Source organism: Dermacentor albipictus, chromosome 5 (assembly GCF_038994185.2).
Source record: "Dermacentor albipictus isolate Rhodes 1998 colony chromosome 5, USDA_Dalb.pri_finalv2, whole genome shotgun sequence".
Classification (NCBI taxonomy): Eukaryota; Metazoa; Arthropoda; class Arachnida; order Ixodida; family Ixodidae; genus Dermacentor; species Dermacentor albipictus.
Genome location: NC_091825.1, coordinates 32,365,057 through 32,375,370, shown reverse-complemented (window position 1 = coordinate 32,375,370; position 10,314 = coordinate 32,365,057). Strand labels below are relative to the sequence as shown.

At 43.5% G+C, this 10,314-nt stretch overlaps 1 protein-coding gene across 1 annotated transcript in view; it reads right to left on the bottom strand.

Annotated features, from left to right (window-relative positions):
• Window positions 1-1,983: 1,983 nt before the first annotated feature.
• Window positions 1,984-10,314, bottom strand: part of LOC135908075 (glutathione S-transferase 3, mitochondrial-like) — a 56,928-nt gene continuing 48,597 nt past the window's right edge. Inside the window, exons 5-6 of the mRNA XM_065439811.1 lie at window positions 4,548-4,620; window positions 1,984-2,419 (exon numbers count right to left, since the gene is read on the bottom strand). Coding sequence (XP_065295883.1) covers window positions 2,319-2,419; window positions 4,548-4,620 — 174 coding nt within the window. The 3' untranslated portion in view covers window positions 1,984-2,318. The remainder of the gene's footprint in view (window positions 2,420-4,547; window positions 4,621-10,314) is intronic.

Here is a 10,314-nt window from a genome sequence, read left to right as displayed (position 1 = left end):
AGTTCATGTGATGTTTTTGGAAGAATGAATGGGTGCGCACATGATGAGAGAAATATCAAACATTAACATGCATGCTGGAACACGTCAATTCAGTTATACATTTATGCGCATGGTCCAAAAAGTCATTCGTAGCTCTATATAAAAAAAATCTACGGTCTTACTCAATCTAAGGAAGAGACCAGGCAATCAGAAATATTTTTAATGCCCATATTGACGAAGTACTAGCTAGTCATAACGAAGACTAATTACATTAAGCTTTACTGGTAAGAGTCTTTCTTTTTCTTGTTTTTAGGCACCGCTCACGCTAAAAAAGCTTCATTTAGGTGCTGCGTTGAGATGCAGTAAATGTACGAGCTGGGTCAACGTAACTATTGCGTGGACACCTTACAAGTTTATGTCCATTTTGCTTCGCCTGTTTCCACTTAGTATGACGCGGCTGAAGGCTTCTTGGGTTTCTAGTCGTTAACGCACTAAAAAGGCAGCATCACTCAATTTTGTTCAATCCTTTATGGATCGGGCCGCAACTGAGTACAGTATTATGGAGATGTAGGCAGTGCTGGAAGCTTCACTGTGATCTTCGAGCAAAGCGGACTTAATTGCTAGTGCTAGAAACTTCATTTCATAGAACAACGGTCCAGAAGCCTGGAGCTTACTGAGATATGGGGCTCAATGTTCGTAAAGCGTTGTATACAGATCGTGGATGTACACAATGCAAAAAAGTGTTGCAGTGCACGTTAAAGTAAAACACTGTCTTCTCGAAAGGTTGGCTTGATCTTTCCTGCAACAAACGCCTATGCGATATCCCATCTTAAGACGGAACAGCGCATGAACGTCTCTGGACGGTGGCATTTCGACCTGCAAATGCAACCTTGGCATTTCGCGTGCGATGCTCAACCAATTGAGCTACCGCGGCGGGGTTTCCCCGTCCACTTTCTTGGTTATTTATGTTTCCTAGTAGAACTGTGAGAGTGTTATCTAGCGCCACCACTCACCGACCTTGGCGGCGGACGTGGAACGTCCTTTCTGCCGCAAGCGTCACGACAACGTGATTTTTTTGGTGATGGCAACCGGTCAATCAACTCACACATGCTACCTGAAGGCATCAATGTTGCCGGATGCAAGACCGTCGTTATGCAGTAAACGAGAAGGCAGGAGAGTAATCGAGGGGCCCGATTTTTTTATTAGTCATATAATAAGAAGCCAGCAAACACTGACACCTAGGACAACTTAGGGGAAATTGCTTGTGCTTAGTAAATCAAATAAAGAAACGGTATATTAATGGAAATTAAAGTGGATGGAAAAAGAACTTGCCACAGGTGGGGACCGAACCCACAACCTTCGCATTTCGCATGCGATGCTCTGCCAGTTGAGCTAGCGTGGCGCCGCTTCCCCATCCACTTTCTTGCGTATTTATGTCTCCTAGTAGAACCCTGGGGGTGTTAGCCAGCGCCACCACTCACAGACCTTGGCGGCGGACGTGGAACGTCCTTGGTGCCGCAGGCCTCACGAGAAGGTGATATTTTTGGGTGAAGGCGACTGGTCAATAAACCCACAGATGCTACCTGAAGGCGTCAATGTTGCCGGATTCAAGAGCCTCGTTATGTAGTAAACGAGAAGGAAGGGGATAACCCGAGGGGCGCGATTTCTTTATTAGTCATATCATAAGAAGCCAACAAACACTGACACCAAGGACAACATTGTGAGTTTGGTACCCACCTGCGGCAAGTTGCTTTTCATTCGCTTTCATTTCCGTTAGTTTATCGTTTCTTTATTTCATTTATTAAGCACAAGCAATTTCCCCTATGTGGTCCTTGGTGTCAGTGTTTGTTGGCTTCTTATGATATGACTAATAGAAAAATCGGGTCCCTCGCTTAATCCCCTTCCTTCTCGTTTAGTGCATTGAAGGCATTTATACATCTGAAACTATGTTAGCGTAGCACTGCTTGACTATTGCAGCCCCCTTCGGTAAGTTGGGCTTCCACGTTCTGGAAAACCAATTTATTGAACAAAAAAGTCTACTGGAATCTCAGCTCAAGCACCCCTTACCCTCGCGGTCACCCCTTTAGTTTTTTCGCCTCTTCCTTCGATTAAGTTTTTGTCACTACACAAACTGACAAACTCTTTGCTCACAATCAGCCGCACTCCCGCGCATTCGCCTCCCGTCAGTTCAACAGAAGGTTTCACGATAATGTCCTTAATAATGGGCGACAAGCACATAGTCTTTGGATGCGGACACGTCAGTTCCACAGACGCTGTGACCGCAGTGTTTGAGCTCCGGCTTCTTTGACCAACTCGCTGCGGGGGTGAACAACGGCGGCTTAGATGTAATCCAGCATGCGCAGACCCTGACGCACAGTGAGTAAGAGCAAGGTAAGCACGCCGAAGTACTGGAAGCCGCCACGCATCCGCTTGGACGGGTCTGCAAACATAGATTGCAGGATTAAGGGGCGATAATAATAATAATATTTGGGGTTTTACGTGCCAAAACCACTTTCTGATTATGAGGCACGCCGTAGTGGAGGACTCCGGAAATTTCGACCACCTGGGGTTCTTTATCGTGCACCTAAATCTAAGCACACGGGTGTTTTCGCATTTCGCCCCCATCGAAATGCGGCCGCCGTGGCCGGGATTCGATCCCGCGACCTCGTGCTCAGCAGCCCAACACCATAGCCACTGAGCAACCACGGCGGGTAGAATTAAGAGGCGATCCTTTCATAAAGGAAGGCAACTGGCGCACAGCTAGCGTCGTCATGAGCTTCGAAGCCACCAAGTGTGTACAGCGATAACTGCTGCACTAGACACTGAGTGTGCCACCTGTGGAAGTTTCAACTAGTGACTCAACTGAAGACTGAAGAGAGCTGCTCTCCTCTCTACCCAGCAATTCAAACCCGTTCACGAACTGTCACAGAGATCGGCACCATCGTTTCAACTATCATTACTACCGGCATCACGGCCGCTACCATTATCAGTAGAATTTCATAGTCTCCTTTACTAACTCACATACGTCTTGGCTCTAAGTGGAGGTGATAAAGATCACGTTGCTGCCAGATTTAAACTGCTCGCCTGATGGCAACTGAGCTACCACGGCTGGTGTCGCTGTAATCTTATGCACGATACTTTAAAGAACAACCATGTAATGTTGCCATGTCTGGTCATTTCCAAGACATTTTTGCACGCTGCCTGCCTCGATGCCGCATGGGAGAGCAATGTGCGGCTTTTCTTTTGTGTCGTGATTTATTTACTAGCAAAATATGGGCAGCTTCATTCGACTGGAAAAGCATTGAAAGCCACAGCGAAGCCTAAATACCGCAACTCATCGCTCCGGCACGCTTCAACAATACGCAGGGGCTACATGTTGGCGTAGACGCAGCACGCGATTAAACTGCTGCTGTGCAGAAGGAACAGCCACCTGGCAATTATCAGGCATCTCGTAATGCTTACGGGATGCTCACTCACTCGATGCCATCAGTTCCATCCGCACCACTAGCGCGTCATTGGCGACACCGAGACAGCACTGCAACGACGCTTACTGCGTCAGCGTGCCTCGAGTGTCGCCATAGTTGCCATTGTATTAAATGATTTACAACGCAGCAAAACCTCGCTTATGGTGGTTTTGGTGACCATGACAGGGGTGACGACAATGTTTGATTAGCCGACGATACCGATGAGTAGCAGCAGAGCTAGAGGGGGATCTTGAGCTGGACGTTGGGGGCGCCACCAAGTGGTTGAGGATAATTGTACAGAGCCTAGAGGAAATATTCTCGAAGCTGACCAGCGTCGGCACTCATAAAGCGCCACCACAAGGCGCGCCATAAATGGCGCCCACTGGTGCAGCAGGTATATTTTGTTGGCACAGACGAGAGATGCCGTAATGTTTATCGCCATGCCCACGCTTCACCTTTGCGTGAGAACTGACCAAGACCGCCCGGCTTATAGCCGCGGAGCAAATATTGCGGCGAGGAGGCAGTGATCAAGAACATATACAATAAACATGCATTAGCCATTCTTCCTTTTCATGTTGCCCCTTCAAAGAGGTTTCTCGCTTACATACTATTTCATCCCCTATACCCTCTTGCGTAGCTCGTCTTCTGATTGAAGGCTGTGGAGAGGCCAACGTAACACAGTGTGGACATGGGAAGCCAAATGCCTGCAAGGAATCCTCTACCTACTACCAGAACTTTCTGTGCGCGCAAAACACTATCCACGAGACTTTAAAAGCCACAAAATTCTCAACATATTATCCTCGATACTGTAAAAGGCACAGAGACAGCTGATAGGTCCTTAGAAAATCAGCTGATTTATTCAATTCCCATAGTGTCAATCCCTGCATAGTTAAATATGGCCTTGCTGTCGCATCGAATTCCGTCATGCTGGCGTTTTGTGCCAGCCAATGAAGTCATAGCTGTCCTGTGAGCCAATCAAAAAGACAAGAAAGTCAATTCAAGAATATAGGAGAATCGGTGTCGATAATAATACACATGCATTCTATCACCGGACAAATTACACAAGCTGAAGCCCCCAGGATAATGCTAAATAAACCAACGCACTTCCCGTAGAGTACCCGATGGCGTAGACAATCCTGCCGGCCAGGTAGACAAGTCCCGCACCAGCAGCGACTTTCTGTAGGATAAAAAGAAAAGCTCCACGTCACACGCTGTTCCCAATAAGTAGCACACGTTAAAGGCCACTAAAAGTCCCTCTCAACATGCAGTTTCACGCTCAATCATTCATTGATCCAAATGTATGGTAATTCTGATGACGTCATGCTCTAGGCGCTCCCCCGTCATACGCTCCAATGCGCTTACGCAATAAGCCTCAACAAGGAACACGCGGTGGCGTCTAAGATCGAAGAGGCGTACAAAATGCCTTAAGGGGAGGCGCTCTTCGAAAGAAATGCATTTTTAACATTTGCACTGAAGATTGGAATATTGATCTACGTATAGCGTTTTTAAAGTAGATTTCCAATGTGTCATTAGTTTTGGAGTAACTGCAATATTGCTTGATTTATATTCCACACAATGGGAAAATACAGTGATGGGGGCACATTATGATGCATTAAGTTTTCGTGAAAAGGATCGTGCTGCTGCTTATTGATCTCTTTCTAGACCCTAAAGAGCCGATCCCTATACAAACTGCGCGTAATATTACAGGAACTATACAAATAATTAGTACATTTCAACAAACTTTTTTTCACAATACCGTGAAAATAGCCTTGTACACTTATCATTGTCCCATACTAGCGAAATCCCACACACACACTCTTGAATATAAGCGCAATGCTGATATCTAATTTAAATTGAAATTTCTCATAGAAATAATGGCGAAAATTTCAGGAAATTGAGAAAAAGTTTACTTGAAGTGTCGCAATTTTATTGCGTAGTTACAATAATTGTACAGGCTGGTTGGCTAGATATCGGCACTTACAAAGATCTAAATGAGCAACAGCAAGATACTTGTTGTGAAAAATGATTACGAAAAAAGTGCCAACGAAGACAATATTTTGTCATTGTGCATTTAATTACTCAAAAACTTACAGCTACACCAGCTACAGAAAAGCTAATGACATATTTTAAATCTGCATAAAAAACTTTATAATGGCGGGATTTGGAAAACTCTAGTACAATTATTAAAAAACAGCGTTTCAAGGAGCGTCTACCGTACATTAGGGTCTCTTGGCATGTTTTCTTTTGAAGTTGTTACTGAGCGTTTGGAAAGTGGCGAAGAAACATGAAAGATATCGGAACGTGGCGAAGGCACGAACTGCCGTGGGGTTGCTCATGCACAATTTCGACGAAGTGGTTGCTATCCACGCAAAGCGTCGCTTCATGGATGATACACATGGATTCAATCACCGGACAAATTACACAAGCTGAAGCCCCCAGGACAATGCTAAAAAAACCAACGCACTTCCCGTAGAGTTGCGATCTGCGTGAACCATGCCCTGAAAGAAGTGAGTGAGTTTGAACACGAGTGTATTATTGGTGCAGCGAGGCTGACGCGTTGAACACATTTGTAAAATACATTTCTTTTTTTTTGTCTTTCTGTTGTGGCTCCATTACAAATCAGCTTGTTTATTTTGTAATACCGTATAATCTCTTAGAGCTCAGCTCTTAGGCGCCCGTTCCTGCGCTGAGCGTCGACGTCCCTCGACGTAACCTAGCATGCGAGCACAGGATGAAAGAGCAAAGGCGGAGCGCCGTGGGGGATGAAAGACTGCGATGACGAAGAGAGCGCGAGGAGGAAAGCGGTGGAGGAGGGTGTGACGAAATCGTGAGAAGAAAAGCGTCGAGCCGAGTAACACGTGTTGTACGGTGACGATCGCTACGAGATGGCACGTCGTCTGATCACTGACGCCATCGATAACGCAAGCGGCGAGCGCGTCCACCGATCCCATATGTGGAAACTAAGCACTGCATGAGCAGAGGTCTGTCTGCGGTGGCTGCTGTGAATCGCACCCATGCGTCACCCACCCGTTGCCTCGCGTGATCTCCCGATCAGCGAGGCAGTCGCGCCACATTTGATTGATTTTATTTTACCACACACAAAGTACAAAAGAAAATTGCGCATGAAATGTGGTTGGGAAAGAAGTGGAAAAAAAGCGACATACATGTAGCTTGACTGGCCCGACCTCCCAGTACCCAGCAGCGGTCACTTTATCAGAAGTAAATAAGAGAAGTACACAGAGACTGTTAAAGTTTCGATATTTGTTTGTTAAAGAATAGCGGACACTTTAACAGAAGTAAATAAAACATCCTAACAAAAACTAAAAGTGGCAATACTTGTTGAATAATACGTATAGGATGGAAACTACTGCATTATGTAACCAAGTGAACTAAAAGACCAATGATAAAAAGAATTACGCAGAAAGCGCATACAAGTCATTTCTCGAATGTATATGCAAATTCTCTAACATCAGATGGAATTTATTTAAAACCTGTGGCATGCTAAAGTGCATCATCTGAAAACCATAGTTACTGCGAGATCTTGCTACGTGCCAAAGCTCTTTGCGGCTCAAGTAGTAAGTAGTAGTAAGGAAGCGTTATATTGCAAGTTTCACAGTGTTCTCAGATTATGCGTATTCTTACGTATTTCGCATTAAAAGGCAGACAGTAGCTTCAATTTATATAACTTGGCTAATTTTAAAATGTACTGTTTAGTAAACAAATGAGATGTGTGCGCATCATATGGCTGCTTGACAATCGCTCATAGAGCATTTTTCTGCAGTATAATAAGCTTATACAGAGCTTTGCTAGTGCTATTTCCCCATACGAGATAACAGTAATGCAAATGCGATTGAAACAAAGCAGTGTGTTCTAAATGGTTGTGGAAGACGGGGAGAAAATACATACACTTCCTTAGCATGCCTAAAACTTCCGGATGTTTAGTACGTATGTGGTCCCAAAGCATCAATACGTTAAAAATTACTTCCAGGTATTTATATCATAAGAAGCCAACAAACACTGACACCAAGGACAACATAGGGGAAACTACTTGTGTTTTATAAATGAAATAAAGAAACGATAAATTAATGGAAATTACAGTCGATGAAAGAACAACTTGCCGCAGGTGTGAACCGAACCCACAACCTTGGGATTTCGCGTGCGATGCTCTACCAATTGAGCTACCGCGGCGCCGTTTTCCCATCCACTTTCTTGGGTATTTATGTGTCCTAGTAGAACCCTGGGAGTGTTTTCCAGAGCCACCACTCACAGGCCTTGGCGGAGGACGTAGGCATCACGAGAACGTGATCTTTTTGGGTGAAGGGAACTGGTCAATAAACCCACATATGCTACCTGAAGGCATCAATGTTGCCGGATTCGAGACCCTCGTTATATAATAAACGAGAAGAAAGGGGGTTACCCGAGGGGCCCGATTTTTATTAGTCATATCATAAGAAGCCAACAAACACTGACACCTAGGACAACATAGGGGAAATTGCTTGTGCTTAGTAAATCAAATAAAGAAACGGTGTATTAATGGAAATTAAAGTGGATGACAAAACAGCTTGCCGCAGGTGGGAACCGAACCCACAACCTTCGCATTTCGCGTGTGATGCTCTACCAGTTGAGCTACCGTGGGATTTAGCTACAAGAGAGATTTCATTGACATAGTGATTTGAGTGCAGGACGTCACCGAGGTTACATGGTACGGATTTTGGGTGAAAAAAAACAGCTTTTGTTTTAGAAGAGATTATAATAGTGAGTTTCCGACAGACCAAGCATTTAGTTTATACAGAATTTGGTTTCCACGTTCTACAAGGTCATTTGCATCTGTTTCTGCTAGAAAGATACTTGTGTCGCCTGCATATATTACGCAACTGGCTGAAGTTTCAATGCTTACAAGATCTTCATATATATAACGAACAATGGAGGCCTCAGGATACTGCTTTGTAGAACGCCAGATTTAATTTCACGGGCTATTGATAATTCTCGGTCAATGCAAACTGATTGATACCTTCTTGATAAGTAGCTACTTAACAAATGAGCTGCAATACCTTGTGTTCCATAACAACACAGTTTCTTTAACATAGTAATATGATTTATCCGATCGAACGCTTTAGAAAAGTCAATAAGAACACTCAGCGTTAGCAGTTTATTGTTTATTTGGCGTAATATTAGTTCTTTATGGTGCAATAAGGCCATTGTCGTTAAGAATTCAGGTCTAAAACCGTACTGAGATGAAGTAATAAGTGAATGTTTATCTAGAAAAGTAAAGAATCTTGAGTGAATTAGCTTTTCTATATGCTCAGAAAACAGTGGTCTATAGTTACCTAGAATATTTCTGTCGCCGCTTCTTAACAAGAGTGTTAGTTTTGCTATCTCAATTTTCATATGAAATATACCGGTACATCAAACAAGATTATAAACGTGGGTTATACAAGGAGCGATAATGTCCGGGACAAATATTATTAGTTTAATTTTTATACATCAATGTCTTAACATCTGTTTCTTTAAAGTGCCGCGATAAAGTTCCGTGAATGAAGTGCCGCGAACACTTCACTACTGTCTGTTGGAGCTAAAAAAATTGACTCGGACGCAGGCTTCTAAATAGTCATGTATAACAGGGTTGTGGGAACTCTGAGGAAGAGATGCGAAGTACTCGTTAAAGATGTTTGCTAACATATGTCCGTTTAAAATATTGTTTTCTATAGTTAACTCTTTCAGCTCGGTAGTTGAATTCTGAGAAATAATAACTGAAGAAAGCTGCTGCCAGAAATGTTTACTATCCTTGATGCTATCAAACATATTAGATAAGTAGTCGCGTTGAGCACTTCGAAGTGCCTTGTTTAGAAGATTTCTACAGTTGTTGAACGCCTGTAATGCATCCAGATTCCCATTTTTCAGAAATATGTTGGTTGACCATTTTCAACAAGTGTGACATCATCAACGGCTTACGCGCGCGTCTCGGTTTCTCAATATTCTTATAAGGAAGAGGTTTTTATACCACGAGCTACATATTTCCATAAAGCTATTGCACGCGGTTTGCTAATTCCATTCCTAAATGGACATAAAGTGCCTGCATTTATGTCCCGAACAAAGGTGGATGGTATCGTTTTATGCCCCAGCCATTTTTGCATGTCAACAATCAGATAAATGTGCAAATGGTCGCTCAGATACTGCAATTGTAGATGCACGCGCACTGTCTTGTGAAGAATTTGTCAGAAAAACATCTATAAGTGCAGCAGTGATTGAAGCTATGCGCGCAGCACCAGTGAGCATACCACTTATCAGTCAAGGAACATGGATAGATAGTTAGGTTTGCTTGGAAGTTCTCTGCAGCATGTCAATATTGATGCCTCCGTCAAGCACTAATGTATAACTGGAGGTCAAAACAAAGTAAAGTTCATCTAGCAGCAATTAAAATCTTTCAGCATAACCACCGGGGGACCTGTACAGAACGACAAGTATAATGCGTCATGATTTCACACAAATCATTTCTACATCAGGCTCAGACCGAGAAAACTCGTCAGTGTGTTCGTAACTAACTAATTCTTTCCAATCTAAGCAAACACCACCACCTCGTCTTGTTTCCCTATTTAAAATATCACTGCTGTACCCTTAGAGATGAAACATATCACAATGACTTGCAAACCATGTTTCTGTCAGCATGATAGTGGTCAATTCAGTATTCATTTAATTGAGAAAAACACAAAACTACTCATATTTGTTCTGAGCTGGCTGCATATTCTAGTGGAAAAATGTAAGAAGCAACGCTGGGAATTCTGTAAGTAGAAGATTATAATCAGGCAGGAAAACAGAAAAAAAATATCTATCAGTGTGGAGGATAAAGAGAATACGCGAGCACAAGCCAAGA